This window comes from Balaenoptera physalus (genome assembly GCF_965194825.1).
Source record: "Balaenoptera physalus genome assembly, chromosome: 2".
Lineage (NCBI taxonomy): Eukaryota > Metazoa > Chordata > Mammalia > Artiodactyla > Balaenopteridae > Balaenoptera > Balaenoptera physalus.
The window spans coordinates 16,006,727-16,025,084 of NC_138883.1; the positions used below are offsets into that span (position 1 = coordinate 16,006,727).

The window sequence follows — 18,358 nt, forward strand, 5'->3', positions numbered from 1 at the left end:
GGGTGACAGTCACTCTGATGAACTGCATGATGTGGGGAGGAGGGGGATCCCGTCTCTCATGTCCAGGGTGAAGTCCAGATAGGAGGCTGTCTCAGGATTACATGTGTGAGAGGCCTGAGACAGCCTTACCACATTCCCCTGTGCCCAGCACAGCGCTGGTCAGGGCACATGAGGGGCGCACAGAAGTGATGCAAGGCCTCAGCCCACCTCATGGTGCTTCCAATGGCCCAGTGTGTCACAGAAGAAGCCTTGTCCCCGTTGATGGGGGACAACCCAGGTGAGTCCTGCATGGGCTAACTACTGAGGAGCAGCAGGGAATGAGGACATCTCACGAGAGGCCAGCATGCACAGAGGGCAGCCTTGAGAATTGGGGGTTGAGCTAAACCTCTCCAGCCTTAGCTACATACAAACTCCCTGGATCCTAGATGGTGTTATGGGCTGACTTGCATCCCCCTACCTCTCTGCCAAAATCCATATGTTGAGGTCTTAATCCCTAGTACCTCATAATGTGACTGTACTTGGAGTTAGGCTCTTTAAAAAGATGATTAAGTTAAAATAAAACTGTTAGCATGGGTCCTGATGCAATCTGATCGGTGGTGTCCTTATAAGAAGAGGAGATTCGGACACACAAAGAGACACCAGGGATGCGCATGCACAGAGGAAAGACCAGGTGAGGACAGAGAGAGTAGGTAGACATCTGCACGCCAAGGAGAGAGACCTCAGAAGAAACCAACCCCACTGACACCTTGATTTTGGACTTCCAGCCTCTAGAACTGTGAGAAAATAAATTTCTGTTGGTTACACCACCCAGTCTGTGGTGTTTTGTAATGGCAGCCCTAGCAAAGTACACACAGGCAGAATCCAGAGGAAGAAGAGGTAGGATCCTGAATTGACAAGTGTGATTAAGTGCCCACCAGTTTGGTAGAATGGGGTATTGAAATGGAATTTTAGTTGAGTTACAGAAAGATAAAGAATATTTTATTTCTTGCATCTCTGATTATGGCCTGAGATTGGAATCCACTTCATGTGTTTGACCTAAAAGGTGTAATTCAACAAATATTTATTAAGCCTTTGAATAGGACTACTGAGCAAAAATATTTTTCTCATTACTTGTCAAGGGGCCTAAAATGTAACGATTAGGTGACTTTTATTTTGGGGGGGGTCTTGAAACTTTTACCAGCAAGCTTCCTTTCTAAAGATGTAAATATATTCCTTGTGTTGTGGGGGGGGAATATTAAGTTGTCAGATAAAACCTTACTTGGCTTCTACATCATGGCAAAGCTCCCTGAGATCCATTTACCTCAATGGTTCTCCAAGTATGCTTCTTGAATTAGCAGCGTCAATGTCACCTCTGAACATTTGAGAATTAAAGTTCTCAGTCTCACCCCAGGCCCAGGGAATCAGAAGCTCTGGGGCTGGAGTTCAGTGATGTGCGTTATAAAAAGCACTCCAAGTAGTTTTGATGCTCCAAAAAAAAATTTTTTTTTAAGGAACAAAGTTATTTTTTACAATAAATTTATTTATTTATTTATTTATTTATTTATTTATGGCTGCGTTGGGTCTTCGCTGCTGCGTGAGGGCTTTCTCTAGTTGAGGCGAGCAGGGGCTACTCTTTGTTGCGGTGCGCAGGCTTCTCATTGCGGTGGTTTCTCTTGTTGTGGAGCACAGGCTCTAGGCGTGCGGGCTTCAGTAGTTGTGCCACGTGGGCTCAGATGCCCCAAAGTTTGAGAACAACTGGTGTACAGGATGGTTGCCTGGGTAAGAGACTGGGGTGGGAGGTGGTGGAGAGGCAGGGAGAACAGAACCTCTAAAAAGGGAAGAGTATGGAAACACTTTATGTTCAAATTCTTGCTTGGTTTTGGTACTTTAACCCTGTCAGAAAGGAAGAAAGTTTTCTCTACCCTTCTATGTTCCTCTGGCTGGTCCAAGAATGAAATTGACATGAGACAGATTAACAGGAGAAAATTAAAACAAAAATTTAATAGCATGTATGCATGGGAGAGGCCCAGGAAAACTGAGTAACTCACTAAAATGGCTGAAATCCTCACCTTAAGTATTATCTTCAGTTAAAGACAAAAGAGGATGTTGGGGGTAGTTGTTCAGGACTGCAAAGGGGAGGAAGGCAATGCATGTGGAGATGGAAAAGCAAATGTTTGGTAAACAAATGTTTGCTGGGTCGTGCAGAGACAATGGGGCACAGAGAGGACTCTGACCTCTAGGCTCTGCTGAGTTTCCCCCATCACACTTAGTCCATATTTGCAGATATCTCTGGTGATAGCTCTAATCTGGGAACAGGCCCTTTATCCAAATTCTCTTAGACAGTTAAGGGGGGAGGTAGCAAGAAAAACTTCCCAAGTCTTCTGTTTCTTAAAAATAGGCAGTCTAAATCAATCCTCATACCAAAGAGACACATTTTGGGGTGGCAGATTTTGTTCCCCTACAGCCCTATTATCCCTTCATCAGTATTTAAATTCCATTCTGCATCATTGCACCACTAGTTCACTTGGCTCTGTCCTTTTCAAAAAAGTTGAGCTAATACAGCCTCTCATTTCAGACTTGTAAATGATTTTAACTTAAAGCTTAAGTCAGAACGTAAGTATCGTAACAGTTAAAATGGAGATATGTTATCAAACTAAGGACTAGAGTCTTTAATATCTTAAATACCTTTTCAGAAGATCTAATATGTATTTCATGATGTCTGTAAATTACATAAATGCCTTTTAATGCCTTTGTTATACTCATTTATTGAAATAACCAAATTTAAGAAGATTAACTCCAAATAGTTTCCTCTGATGTACTGCGGATGTGCAGACTGCTGATTAGCTTAATTTTTAAAGTCAGGATAATAAGTGTAAGTCCTTGTGGAATTATCTGTTGAGTTTGCTTATGGTAGAGATAACCAGCTAATCATTTAAGATTTAGGATCCAAAAAATATTTCATGAATTTAGGTTTAACCAAGACATGCACTAATATTTAAGGAGGTTCAATCCAAAGGATAGGGCAGAGAAGCAGAAATGATTGGCAAAAAATTGAGTCAACTGGGGCAGAGGGGCTAGGGACAGACAGGAGGGAGGATCTGAAGCCAGCTTAAGTGTTGTGGGTTCTACGGCATCTGGACTGGGGAAGGCAGGTTCTGTTACCCAAAGCTGTGGGTCATACCAGAATCCATAGAATGAGCAGAGCAGAGCAGAGATTATAGTAAAAATCCAAGAGTGATAGGAATACCTGTCATTTTACAGAAAATAATGCTAGAGTCTTTATTTTCCTTGGTGCTTTTTTAGAGGATGCTAAAGTATCTTTGCAAATGTGCAGTCATTGAGTAAATCCCTTATGTCATTTTACCATACTCATTTCTATGAATAAGCCCTCAAAATATTAGTTACTGCAATATTTAATACTACATCATATGAGTGGTTTGCTGACATGCATCATGGGTAAGTGTTGTGATTTTAAAATATGTTCACAAATTCCTTGGCACTCCTCCTTTCAAGAGGTGGAGCCCTATTTCCCTCCCCTGGAGTGTGGGCTAGACTAAATGACTCATTCCTAGCAAATAAGGCAGAAATGATGGTGCACTATTTTGGAGACTAGGTCAGAATAATCCTGTGAATTCCTCCTCCTGCTCTCTTTCCCTCTGCTCACTTGGTCTTGAGGGACGCCAGCTGCCCTGTCGTGAGAAAAGGTCCACGTGGTGGGGATCTGAGTGAGCCAACAGTACTGAGTAACCATCTTGGAAGTACATCTTCAAGCCTCCAGATAATTACAGCTCCTGCTAACGTCCCTACCGTAACCTCCCTAGGGATCCTGAGCTAGACCCACTCAGTGAAGGTGATCCTGAATTCCCGACCCACAGAAACTGAGAAATACTAAATATTTGTTGCTTTCAGCTACTGAACTTTGGATACTTTGTGACACAGGAACAGATAACAAATTCAGTATATATATTGTTGAGTTGATGTGAATGTTGGGACATGGAGACTGGGTGCCAGTAGTCTGATGTAGACATAAATTATGAACTTGGGATTAATTCAGGCAAGTGTCAGTATTCAAGAAATTTTCCCTTTTTATAACCAAAATACTCTGTTAACTCTCTGGGTTTATGGCATATACTTAACTCATTTTAAACAAAATTTCCTAATAATCATGGTTACTTATTGCTGATTAAAAGACTACTGTCTGAAAAAAAAAAAGAAATTTTAATCCTATGGTTTAGACATGCAAGCAGTACAGACAGTAGGTGTATAAGTCATCTCAGGCTGTCATGACAAAATACCATAGACTGGGAGGTTTCAACAGTAGAAGCCTTGATTTTCTCATACTTCCGGAGGCTGGAAGTCCAAAATCAAGGTATCTGCCATTCAGTTTCTGGTAGGGGATCTTTTTCTGTCTTGCAGACAGCTGTCTTCTTACTGTGTTCTCACATGGTAGAGGTGGTGGGGTAAAAGGGATGAAGTGAGAGAGAGAGAGGATGCGAGGGCAGGGGGAGGGGGGAGAGAGAGCCCGCAAGAGCGCACTCTGATGTCTCTTCTTATAAGGACCCTAATCTTATTGTATCAGGGCCCCATCCTTATGATCTCATTTAACTTTAATCACCTCCTTATAGTTTCTATCTCCAAATCCAGTCACAATGGGGGTTAGGGCTTCAACATATGAATTTTAGAGGGAAACAATTTAGCCAGTAATCAAAGTCTGAGATGGGGTGGGAAAGCAGGTTGTTGTCCAAATTATCCTCTCCTGAGGTTGGGGAGAAGTGCAGTGAGTGGGGGATGGAAACCAAACAGCATCTGAGGCTTCCTTGGGGTCAGAATGCAGGAGGGGGAGGTCTTTCATCCAAACTGTTGGTGTCAAAATCAATTAAGCAAAGCAAGAAGCCTGGGCTGCTGAAGTAGCCTATGACTGGAGGGAGAGAGCCCAAAACAATAATGACAGTCAGAGTATGGAGACAGGAGTCGGAAATCTAGGGAGGAAGATCACAGCAGTGAATGTAGAACAAATACTGGCAAGTAATTCTTACAAGTAGGCATGGATGCGCATGGTGGGGTTATGTTTGCTGCAGGCTGGTGCCTGGGACGACTGGCCACTACTGTTCTGTTTCTCCCTGCAGGACACCTCTGACACCCAGTGTGTGTGGGTTTTCCTTCCACCAACAGCCAGTTCTCCAGTACTCCAGACACCAGCTAGACGTCCTCCAATTTAGTTCAATTCTGACACTAATTACCTGGAGTAAGCACCAGATTCCACAAGGTAAGAGCTCCATCCCACAGGACTGTTTCCACTTCAGATGCCGGTCACAAGACCTCAGTCTCCAGTACTTCGGACCAACTGGCTGTAATCTGGGGGTTCCCACAACCCCCTCCTCAGGTTCAATAATTTGCCAGAATGGCTCTCGGAACTCAGGAAAGCATTTTACGGACATTTACCAGTTTGTTATAACTGAACCACTGTTAGATATTGTTACAAGCTGAATTTTGTCCACCTCAAATTCGTATGTTGAAGCTCTAACCCCAGTACCTCAGAATGTGACTGTATTTGGAGATAGGGCCTTTATAGATGTGGTTAAGTTAAAATGAAATTGTTAGCATGGGCCCTAATCCAATCTGACTGGTATCCTTATAAGAAGAGGAAATTTGGATACACAAAGAGACACCAGGGATGCACATGCACAGAGGGGAGACCGTGTGAGGACGCAGAGGGATGGTGGCCACCTGCATGTCAAGGAGAGAGACCTCAGAAAAAGCCCAAGTTCCCAACACCTTGATGCTGAATTTCAGAACTCTGAGAAAATAAATTTCTGTTGTTTAAACCACTGTTTTGTTGTATTTTGTTATGGCAGCCCCAGCAAAGAGTGGATATTCTTCAATCTCATCTTTAGCAGCCAGAGGCAAAAGTTTACTGAGTGTGCCTAACCCAGGGCCTGGCATACATGAGATCTGCTCAGTCCAACCCCAGTGCCACTGGCCACATGTGATTATTGTGCACTTGACATGGGGCTAATCCGAATTGAGGTGTGCTATCTGCGTAAAACACACTCTAGATTTTTGAAACCTTCATATGAAAAAAACCCCACAAAATCTTTTATTAATATATTTTCATATTGATTACATATTTATCAATAATATTTTGGCTATCTGGGGTTAAATAAAATGTATCATAAAAAATTAATCTCACCTTTTTTTTTAACTTTAATGTGGCTACTAGAAAATTTCCAATTATGTATGTGCTTTGCCTTACATTTGTTGGACAGAATTGTACTAGATGTTTAAAAAAAATCTTTTGAGCCATGGGAACCTCTTGTACTCTTATTTTCTTCATGCCTAAGACTTGAAATTAGGTGGACTCTAGAATTCTTCCCCTGGTAGGAGTGCAGAAAGCGGTATTGACAATCCAAAGAAGAATAGACATATCACAGGTGAAACAGGAGGACAGCAAAACTTCCTGGAGTTCCTTTATTGGAACTAATCCACGCATTAACAATTACCAACAAGGACTTCCCTGCCGGTCCAGTGGTTAGGACTCCGCGCTTCCACTGCAGTGGGTGTCGGTTCAATCCCTGGTGGGGGAACTAAGATCCCACATGCCGTGCAGTACGGCCAAAAGAAAAACAAAAAACCAAAAACCAAAAACAACAACAACAAAAAACCCCAAAAAACAATTACCAACAAAAGAACTACAGGTGGTGAAGGCAGTGTTTAAAGCGGGGTAAATGCAGACCCAGAGGCTGAGAATTCTTTGCGATGATCACATCTGGTCTTGATTATTACCTGGTGTATCAGTCAGGTTCTTAGCTGCAGACAACAGCACCATCTTTGGCTAACCTGAGCAAAAATGAAAGACTTAGAAAGATATCAAGATACGGCACAGAATTGCTGCTGAGGCTGCAGAACCCGTCTTGGGAAATGGGCTAGAGCCAAAGGACTAGAAAGACAGCCCAGGTCATCCTGCCTGAGCAATAGGTTAGGATGGCACTTCTCACCCTACTGCTCCTGGCACTTGAGGCCCATCTGATGGAGCCTCTATGCCACCACCTCCTCTGCACTCTGACACTACTCCAGGGTGCTTTCTCAGCTGTCCATACATCTAATCACTCTTCCAAGATCAAAGTCACAGGTTTGGGGAACTGACTGAGGGAGCTGGGTCACTGGGGCTCTAGAGCCCATGCTGCTGGGGGTGAGAAGAGAGAGGATGTGGCGCCTTAACTCCTGAAAGAGGTGGAATCTGCCTGCCACCAAGACTCACATGAGGGGAAAATCAGCCACACGGGACATGGATTTGGATGAGTGTAGACAACAAAAACAGAAAAAAAATTCAGACCAGTACAAAGACAGGAAGAATCCTTTTCCTCAGGACTGTCTTAGTTTTGTGGAGAGCAATAAACTCAAGAGTTACACTATAGTTAATCTGTATTCTATGTATGTTATTATTTATATAATAAATGCTTTTATAGCATGCAGTGTGATATATATATATATATATATATATATATATATATATATATAAATATGGTGGTCATTCTTCTAAATGTTACATAAATATTAATTCTGCTAACCTTCATATCAACTTCTCTATCATCACCTCTATTTATGGATGGTTAAACTGAAGCCCAAATTAGTAAAGTAACTTGGCCAAAATCACACAGCTAGTGGGTGGTAGGAGAGATTTGAAGCTGTGTAGTCTGGGGCTCCAGGGCTGATGGTTTAACTACTATACCACACTTCTCCTTACTATAGCAATTTTTATCTGTAGTTATACTTAAGAAGATGTTTAGGAAGCAATATATAATTTATTCCATTATGTGGGTTCTGTCCTTTGAACCATCTTTACTGTCTTTATATATAAAGCCCTGAGGTTACAGAGAGAAGTCATTGCATAGGGGGTGATGTAATTAACAACTGCAATCAAGCAACTTACGTACAAGTTGAAAAGATCAGATAAATGACAGATGTTACAGGATAGTTCATGATAAGAAAATACTTCATACTTTTGGCCCCAGAGGACTCTTACTTTAAGAAATGTTTCCAACTTCTTTTATAAATAATTCTTTTTTCTTACCCCCTTATATGATTATTCAGTCATTTTCTAAAAATCAAACTTTTATTTTGTTGTGTCAAGATACTGAGTCCTATCCAGACCCCTGGTTATACAGGAATTTACTCATGTTTTCTAATAGAACTTGTAAAGTTTCATTTATTTACATTTAGAGTTTTATCCATTTGGCGGTTATACTTATGTGTGGTGTGAGGTATAGATGTAAAATTTGATCTTTTCCCAAATAGTTATCCAGTTGTCCCAATATCATGTTTTAAAAAGCCCATCCTTTTCCAGTGATTTAAGGCACCATCACCACAGTGATGTCTGTTTCTTTAAGTTCAACTTAACTAATATATATATATATATTGAGTACCCACCATGGGTTGGACACTGCACTTAAGAAGTACAAAGAAGAAGAAGACTTGGCCTCTGGCCTTGAACTTGTGGCAGCCTAATTCAGACTTCTAAAAGTAAAGCCATTTCTTAAAGTGAGACAACAGACTTTATCAATAACGTTTCATTAAAAGGCAAGATCGCTCAATTTTCTCAAGACCATCTGATTTTGATCACATTTTTCACTTTAGAAAACTGAGAAATTTGCCGTGGCTGAAGTACAGCTATGATACTCAGAAACATTGCTTATTTAAGAGAAAAACTGTCCTTACTTTTTATTTATTTATTTTTATTTATTTATTTTTTTTTTAAATTATTTATTTATTTTATTTATGGCTGTGTTAGGTCTTCGTTTCTGTGCGAGGGCTTTCTCTAGTTGCGGCAAGTGGGGGCCACTCTTCATCGCGGTGCGCGGGCCTCTCACTATCGCGGCCTCTCTTGTTGCGGGGCACAGGCTCCAGACGCGCAGGCTCAGTAATTGTGGCTCACGGGCCTAGTTGCTCCACGGTATGTGGGATCTTCCCAGACCAGGGCTCGAACCCGTGTCCTCTGCATTGGCAGGCAGGCTCTCAACCACTGCGCCACCAGGGAAGCCCTGTCCTTACTTTTTAAACTCATCTGACTTTTGAGAACTGTGAGATGCTTCTTTCCTACTGTCTGGTGTATTTCAGGGACCCTGAAACCACAGAAGCAAGGGAAGCCGAACACACAATCACTTGTCTGATAACGGCCGTTTCCCTTTATCTCACGTCTTGAGCACATCTGAGTGCTGTGCCCAGCAGTTCAAGGATGTCTCTTTCTCAGCTTGTATTTACTGCTTTTTTATTAGAAACTTTCTTGTCTAATGGTTTCCTTAGCATAGATTAGAAATTTGCAACAAGAGACATGTTCCCTGGTAAGGAATTACTTTGGTTATGAACTAGTAGGAACTAGTGGTACATACTTACTGTTAAATATTCTGTTTCCTCTTTTACAAATATCACACATTGCACAAATATTTGTGGTGTGCCTTCCAAATACAAGGTGCAACAGTGTGCTACAGAATGACATATGCTGGGTTCTGGTTTCAACTTCCCAGTTTCGCTTGTATGGTATTTTTTCCTCTATTTTCTTCTAGTTACATGATTATGCAGATGTTACATGCATATCCCAGATATAAAACCTCAGGGTCGGTAGGAAGCTTAGCATTTACTTGATTTATCAGCCATGTCTTGCATCCACTGGTGCTCCGCTCATGTTTAAAATTTTATTAGAACAGATGGATCAGAGTGAGTTCAGAGAAGGTAAATCTATGGAACTTGACTAGTTACTGACTTGAATCATAGAATGGTGATTGTAAGGAAGGTAGTTCAGATAAGTGCTGTATGGGGAAAAGAAGAAATGGAAGAAAACAAGTGGCCAATATACAGGGAACTATATAATTTATCATACAAGCCAGAACATTTTTGAGGGTGAAAGGGATACTATTAATAATTATGTTAGGACAATAGACACAAGCTGGGACTGTCCTTGGAAAATCATAATAGACCTATAGTAATTTAGGAAGATGGAAAGAGTAAGCATACTGTCCATTAAGAACCTAGAGATATCGTAAGGGCCTGACGAGTGTTTACGGGACTGCCCAGATAAATTTTTCCTCCTGGTATAATCGTAGTCTTGACACTTAAATTTACGTTTGCAGTTAAGGGGCAAAACAATCAGATCTGGGGATCAGAGATGCTTTCTCTGAAGCCTCTCAGTAGTCTCTTCAATTTGCTTCAATACCAAGGAAATCAGAAATCTCAGACCAATGCCGGATGTGGCAGGAATCCCAGGACAATTCACAACTTCCCTGCCAATTTAGGGTTATCTGCCTGGAACCATTTCAACTGGCAGCGGCAAGTACCTTATAAAGCAACCAGGATGAAGTTGTTACCAGGATGAAGTTGTTACCAGGATTTAGAACCATGTCAGCTAAGGCTTGCTAAGTGTGTAACGCATTCAGCTAAGATTTACTGCCTGTCTGTTGCTTTACTCGTATTTCATTTAATCATATGTCCCCATGCGGCTGCTCTTGCTTCATCTTACGTAAGAGGAATCTCAGGCTCAGAAAGCTAAGTGACTCCACCAAGGTGACAGCTGCACGCGGACTAGGATAGAGACTGCAAGCCCGCTCCTCTTTCTCGTTCTGCCACGTACTGGCAGGTGGCAGAAGCGCCCGGAGATGTTCGGGGAGGTCCATAGTAGGCCATGCACTGCCCTGCTCCCTTGGCCTTGGACATCCACCTCCCCTTCGATAAAGTGCTCCAGTGGGTGAAGCCGAAGGAGAGGCAGCGAACGGATACACGTGAAGGCTGAACTCGGACCCCTGAACTTGGGCCGACTAGGAAAGGCTCGCTCCGCCCTCCCTCAACACTACTGCGGCTGCGTCAGCGAGGTGCGGCCCACACTCAACATGGCGGCGGCGGCGCCAGCGGCCTTCTGCCCTTCTCCATCATGGCGGTAACCGGACCCGCCTCCGTGGGCCCCGGAGTCATGTGACCGACACAATGGCTGAGCGCCTATCCCAGGCTTCCCGGCAACGCCGAGTGAAAGCCATGACGGCCGCCGCGGGTTCGGCGGGCCAAGCCGCGGTGCCCCTGCTGCTGTGCGCGCTGCTGGCGCCCGGCGGCGCGTACGTGCTCGACGACTCCGACGGGCTGGGCCGGGAGTTCGACGGCATCGGAGCGGTCAGCGGCGGCGGGGTGAGCAGCGGGGAGGTGGGACGCGCGGGTGGCGTCAGGGGACCGCTCCGTCTCGCCCCACAAGCCCCCGCGGCGTAGCCCCGCGTTTCGACGCTCTCCCTTCGCGGCCCGGCTCCCGGCGGGCCGCCCTCGCCTGGCTGTCCAGACCCGCTGGCCGCGGGGCTGGAACCTGCGTTCGCTGGTTTAAAGTGAACCTGTAGAGCCAGTTAGATTTAACAGATCCGGGCGTCCACCGAGTAAGTGGCAGGTCTAGATAGTGACAAGGCTGGGCCTCAAACCCTTCCTTTCCCTGGGCAGCGGGGCCTGTGTGTGTGGGGGTCTCTTCGCCTTGGAGAGGGCACTCTGGGAGGGTCGCTCCAGAGACGGCCAGGGAGCCGAGGAGCATCCGTCTGCTGAAGAGGATGCCCCAGTGGGATGCTTTGGCTGTGCCTCTTCTTTTTTAGGGAGGGGCGTCGGGGAGTCCTGGACCAGTACTGCAGGATGAGGTTGGGCCCTTTCAAAGGGTCAAGTACCGGATAAGTTTTTGTTTGGAGGCACAGCAGGTATCTCAAGGCCTCTTTAGGAAGGTGAGAGGCTAGAAACTGTCTGGGATTTTTTTTTCTTTTTCTAATGGCAGGCTACACCAGTACCAACTGATAGTTGAGGATTGTTTACTGTTGGAGGATTGTTTTCCTCTCGGATGGCAAAGGCCTAAGGGGGTGAGTTGCCCTCTGGAAGGGGCAATGCCTCATTGGTGGCTATTTATGTGTGTGAGGAGAGGGAAACGATGATGGGTCACCGGTCAAGATAGTGACTCACCACCGTTAAGATGCATAAGAATCACCTGGTCCGTTTGTTTAAATGCAGACTCTGGCCTCCCCCCCAGCTCCCATTCTGACTTTACAGTTCTGGAGTGGGGCCTGAGAATCTGCTTTTTAACAAATGCGCCAGTGGCTTCTCATACTAAATGTTGAGAGAACTATTTTCCTTATTCAAGGATCTCTGGAGCAAGCGGTTTCTTGTTTTTTAAATAAAATTTTAGTTTAAAGATAGTTCTAGATTTACAGAAAAGTTGCCAAGACAATACAGAGTTCTCATATACCCTGCAGCCAGTTTTCTCCTGTTACCAGCATCCCACATTAGTACGGGACATTTGTCCCAACCAATATTGATTACGTTAATGAAAGTCTGTACTTCCTTTCATATTTCCTTAGTTGTTACCTAATGCTCTTTTTCGGTTTCAGGATCCCATCCAGGATACTAATTGCATTTAATTGGCATGTCTCTTTAATCTTTTCTAGGCTGTGTCACTTGGGATAAGTTCGTATTATCTGGGCATTCTCAAATACTTATGTTAAGGGAGACATGAGGGCCATTCCAGCTTAATGCAAAATCTGTGTGGGCACAGCTGGTAATTTCCTTAGTTCCCTAGTCATGCTGATGGGTGGCTCTTAGGCCTGGGAGCTTGCCACAGTAGCATGATTGTTCTTGGCTCCTAACAATTTACTTAGTCCTGTCTCATGCTCTTTGTAACCATTGTCTTGTCTTTGTTTTATCCCCTTGTGTTTATAGCTTTTGGGTCCATGGGATTTATGGTGGCAGATCTTTGGGTGAGAGGGATTTTCTTTTTTATATCCCAGATCATAGCTAGAACTGATTTTATTTGAAAATGGTAAGGCAGAACTCTTGAATGGGTTGAATGGGTTGTTTCTTGGGTTGAGTCAGATTGGTGCTTGTATCCTTAGATGCAATTCAGAACCAGCTTGAATGCTTGCTTGCTGGGTGGATGTTCTGGGCTGGTCTCAGCCTATTGATAACGAGTGCTGTGGAGGGACTGGCCCTTGTGCTTCTTTTTTTTTTAACGTTTTTATTGGAGAATAACTGCTTTACAATGGAGTGTTAGTTTCTGCTTTATAACGAAGTGAATCAGTTATACGTATACATATATCCCCATACCTCTTCCCTCTTGCGTCTCCCTCCCACCCTCCCTCCCTATCCATCCTTCTAGCTGGTCACAAAGCACCGAGCTGATCTCCCTGTGCTATGCAGCTACTTCCCACTAGCTATCTATTTTACATTTGGTAGTGTGTATATGTCCATATATACACTACCACTCTCTCACTTTGTCCCAGCTTACCCTTCCCCCTCCCCGTGTCCTCAAGTCCATTCTCTGGTAAGTCTGCGTCTTTATTCCTGTCTTGCCCCTAGGTTCTTCATGACCATTTTTTTTTTTTTTTGATTCCATATATATGTGTTAGCATGTGGTATTTGTTTTTCTCTTTCTGACTTACTTCACTCTGTATGACAGACTCTAGGTCCATCCACCTCACTACAAATAACTCAATTTCGTTCCTTTTTATGGCTGAGTAATATTCCATTGTATATATATGCCACACCTTCTTTATCCATTCATCTGTCGATGGACACTTAGGTCACTTCCATGTCCTGGCTATTGTAAATAGAGCTGCAATGAACATTGTGGTACATGACTCTTTTTGAATTATGGTTTTCTCAGGGTATATGCCCAGTAGTGGGATTGCTGGGTCGTACGGTAGTTCTATTTGTAGTTTTTTAAGGAACCTCCATACTGTTCTCCATAGTGGCTGTATCAATTTACATTCCCAACAACAGTGTATGAAGCTTCCCTTTTCTCCACACCCTCTCCAGCATTTATTGTTTGTAGATTTTTTGATGATGGCCATTCTGACCAGTGTGAGATGATATTACATTGTAGTTTTGATTTGCATTTCTCTAATGATTAATGATGTTGAGCATCCTTTCATGTATTTGTGGGCAATCTGTATATCTTCTTTGGAGAAATATCTGTTTAGGTCTTCTGCCCATTTTTGGATTGGGTTGTTTTTTGATATTGAGCTGCATGAGCTGCTTGTAAATTTTGGAGATTAATCCTTTGTCAGTTGCTTCGTTTGCTAATATTTTCTCCCATTCTGAGGGTTGTCTTTTTGTCTTGTTTATGGTTTCCTTTGCTGTGCAAAAGATTTTTTAACTTTCATTAGGTCCCATTTGTTTATTTTTGTTTTTATTTCCATTTCTCTAGGAGGTGGGTCAAAAAGGATCTTGCTGTGATTTATGTCAGAGTGTTCTGCCTGTGTTTTCCTCTAAGAGTTTGATAGTGTCTGGCCTTACATTTAGGTCTTTAATCCATTTTGAGTTTATTTTTGTGTACGGTGTTAGGGAGTGTTCTAACTTCATTCTTTTACATGTAGCAGTCCAGTTTTCACAACACCACTTATTGAAGAGGCTGTCTTTTCTCCATTGTATATTCTTGCCTCTTTTATGAAAGATAAGGTGACCATATGTGCATGGGTTTATCTCTGGGCTTTCTGTCCTGTTCCATTGATCTATATTTCTGTTTTTGTGCCAGTACCATACTGTCTTGATTACTGTAGCTTTGTAGTATAGTCTGAAGTCTAGGAGCCTGATTCCTCCAGCTCCGTTTTTCTTTCTCAAAATTGCTTTGGCTCTTCGGGGTCTTTTGTGTTTCCATACAAATTGTGAAATTTTTTGTTCTAGTTCTGTGAAAAATGCCAGTGGTAGTTTGATAGGGATTGCATTGAATCTGTAGATTGTTTTGGGTAGTATAGTCATTTTCATAATGTTGATTCTTCCAATCCAAGAACATGGTATATCTCTCCATCTGTTTGTATCATCGTTAATTTCTTTCATCAGTGTCTTATAATTTTCTGCATACAGGTCTTTTGTCTCCTTAGGTAGGTTTATTCCTAGGTATTTTATTCTTTTTGTTGCAGTGGTAAATGGAAGTGTTTTCTTAATTTCACTTTCAGATTTTTCATCATTAGTGTATAGGAATGCAAGAGATTTCTGTGCATTAATTTTGTATCCTGCTACTTTACCAAATTCATTGATTAGCTCTGGTACTTTTCTGGTAGCATGTTTAGGATTCTCTGTGTATAGTGTCATGTCATCTGCAAACAGTGACAGTTTTACTTCTTCTTTTCCAATTTGGATTCCTTTTATTTCTTTTTCTTCTCTGATTGCTGTGGCTAAAACTTCCAAAACTATGTTGAATAATAGTGGTGAGGTGGGCAGCCTTGTCTTGTTCCTGATCTAAGTGGAAATGGTTTCAGTTTTTCACCATTGAGGATGAAGTTGGCTGTGGCTTTGTCATATATGGCCTTTATTATGTTGGTGTAAGTTCCCTCTATGCCTACTTTCTGGAGGGTTTTTATCATAAATTGGTGTTGAATTTTGTCAAAAGCTTTCTGTGCATCTATTGAGATAATCATATAGTTTTTATCCTTCAGTTTATTAATATGGTGTATCACATCGATTGATTTTGCATATATTGAAGAATCCTTGCATTCCTGGGATAAACCCCTCTTGATCATGGCGTATGATCCTTTTAATGTGCTGTTGGATTCTGTTTGCTAGTATTTTGTTGAGGATTTTTGCATCTATGTTTATCAGTGATACTGGTCTGTAGTTTTCTTTTTTTGTGACATCTTTGTCTGGTTTTGGTGTCAGGGTGATGGTGGTGTCATAGAATGAGTTTGGGAGTGTTCCCTCCCTCTGGTATATTTTGGAAGAGTTTGAGAAGGATAGCTGTTAGCTCTTCTCTAAATGTTTGATAGAATTCTCCTGTGAAGCCATCTGCTCCTGGGCTTTTGTTTGTTGGAAGATTTTTAATCACAGTTTCAATTTCAGTGCTTGTGATTGGTCTGTTCATATTTTCTGTTTCTTCATGGTTCAGTCTTGGAAGGTTGTGCATTTCTAAGAGTTTGTCCATTTCTTTCAGGTTCTCCATTTTATTGGCATATAGTTGCTTGTAGTAATCTCTCATGTTCCTTTGTATTTCTTCAGTGTCAGTTGTTACTTCCCCGTTTTCATTTCTAATTCTGTTGATTTGAGTCTTTTCCCTTTTTTTCTTGATGATTCTGGCTAATGGTTTATGAATTTTGTTTATCTTCTCAAAGAACCAGCTTTTAGTTTTATTGATCTTTGCTATCGTTTCCTTCATTTCTTTTTCATTTATTTTTGATCTGATCTTTATGATTTCTTTCCTTCTGCTAACTTTGGAGTTTTTTTCTTCTTTTTTAAATTGTGTTAAGTGTAATGTTAGGTGGTTTATTTGAGATGTTTCTTGTTTCTTAAGGTAGGATTGTATTGCTATAAACTTCCCTCTTAAAACTGCTTTTGCTGCATCCCAAAGTTTTGGGTCGTCGTGTTTTCATTGTCATTTGTTTCTAGGTATTTTTTGATTTCCTCTTTGATTTCTTCAGTGATCCTTTGGTTATTAAGTAGTGTATTGTTTAGCCTCCATGTGTTTGTATTTTTTACATATTTTTTCCTGTAATTGATATCTAGTCTCATAGCATTGTGGGCAGAAAAGATACTTGATACGACTTCAGTTTTCTTAAATTTACCAAAGCTTGACTTGTGACCCAAGATATGATCTATCCTGGAGAATGTTCCATGAGCACTTGAGAAGAAAGTGTATTATGTTGTTTTTGGGTGGAATGTCCCATAAATATCAATTAAGTCCATGTTGTTTAATGTATCATTTAAAGCTTTTGTTCCCTTATTTATTTTCATTTTGGATGATCTGTCCATTGGTGAAAGTGGGGTGTTAAAGTCCCCTACTATGATTGTGTTACTGTCGGTATCCCCTTTTATGGCTGTTAGTATTTGCCTTATATACTGAGGTGCTCCTGTGTTGGGTGCATAAATATTTACAGTTGTTATATCTTCTTCATGCATTGATCCCGTGATCGTTATGTAGTGTCCTTCTTTGTCTCTTGTAATACTCTTTGTTTTAAAGTCTATTTTGTCTGATATGAGAATTGCTACTCCATCTTTCTTTTGATTTCCATTTGCATGGAATATCTTTTTCCATCCCCTCACTTTCAGTCTGTATGTGTCCCTAGGTCTGAAGTGGGTCTCTTGTAGACAGCATATATACGGGTCTTGTTTTTGTATCCATTCAGCCAGTCTATGTCTTTTGGTTGGAGCATTTAATCCATTTACATTTTAGATAATTATCGATATGTATGTTCCTATTCCCATTTTCTTAAATGTTTTGCGTTTGTTATTGTAGGTGTTTTCCTTCTCTTGTGTTTCTTGCCTAGAGAAGTTCCTTTAGCATTTGTTGTAAAGCTGATTTGGTGGTGCTGAATTCTGTTAGTTTTTGCTTGTCTGTAGAGGTTTTAATTTCTCCGTCAAATCTGAATGAGATCCTTGCTGGATAGAGTAATCTTGGTTGTAGATTTTTCCCTTTCATCACTTTAAATATGTCCTGCCACTCCCTTCTGGCTTGCAGAGTTTCTGCTGAAAGATCAGCTGTTAACCTTATGGGATTCCCTTGTATGTTATTTGTTGTTTTTCCCTTGGTGCTTTTAATATTTTTTCTTTGTATTTAATTTTTGATAGTTTGATTAATATGTATCTTGGCGTGTTTCTCCTTGGATTTATCCTGTATGGGACTCTCTGTGCTTCCTGCATTTGATTAAGTATTTCCTTACCCATATTAGGGAAGTTTTCGACTATAATCTCTTCAAATATTTTCTCAGTCCCTTTCTTTTTCTCTTCTTCTGCAACCCCTATAATTCGAATGTTGGTGCTTTTAATATTGTCTCAGAGGTCTCTGAGACTGTCCTCAATTCTTTTCATTCTTTTTTCTTTATTCTGCTCTGCGATAGTTATTTCCTCTATTTTATCTTCCAGGTCACTTATCCGTCCTTCTGCCTGTTATTCTGCTATTGATTCCTTCTAGAGAGTTTTTAATTTCATTTATTGTGTTGTTCCTCATTGTTTGTTTGCTCTTTAGTTCTTCTAGGTCCTTTTTAAACGTTTCTTGTATTTTCTCCATTCTATTTTCAAGATTTTGGATCATCTTTACTATCATTATTCTGAATTCTTTTTCAGGTAGAGTGCCTATTTCCTCTTCATTTATTACATCTGGTGGGTTTTTACCTTGCTTCTTCATCTGCTGTGTGTTTCCTTGTCTTCTCATTTTGCTTAACTTACTGTGTTTAGGGTCTACTTTTCACAGGCTGCAGGTTCATAGTTCCCGTTGTTTTTGGTGTGTGCCTCCAGTGCCTAAGGTTGGTTCAGTGGGTTGTGTAGGCTTCTTGGTGGAGGGGACTAGTGCCTGTGTTCCGGTGGATGAGGGTGGATCTTGTCTTTCTGGTGGGCAGGCCCATGTCTGGTGGTGTGTTTTGGGCTGTCTGTGACCTTATTATGATTTTAGCAGCCT

At 41.7% G+C, this 18,358-nt stretch overlaps 1 protein-coding gene across 9 annotated transcripts in view; it reads left to right on the top strand.

Moving 5' to 3' along the window:
- The first annotated feature begins 9,025 nt into the window (after positions 1–9,025).
- GALC (galactosylceramidase) overlaps positions 9,026–18,358 on the top strand; it is a 183,908-nt gene continuing 174,575 nt past the window's right edge. For 6 of the 9 annotated variants that reach the window (XM_082451292.1, XM_082451295.1, XM_082451293.1 and 3 more), the window contains exon 1: positions 9,027–11,145. In XM_082451292.1, coding sequence (XP_082307418.1) covers positions 10,951–11,145 — 195 coding nt within the window. In that variant the 5' untranslated portion in view covers positions 9,027–10,950. Of the gene's footprint in view, positions 11,146–11,212; positions 11,382–18,358 lie in introns of those variants that run through there. The other 3 variants (XM_082451297.1, XM_082451299.1, XM_082451298.1) reach the window with 3 other exon arrangements.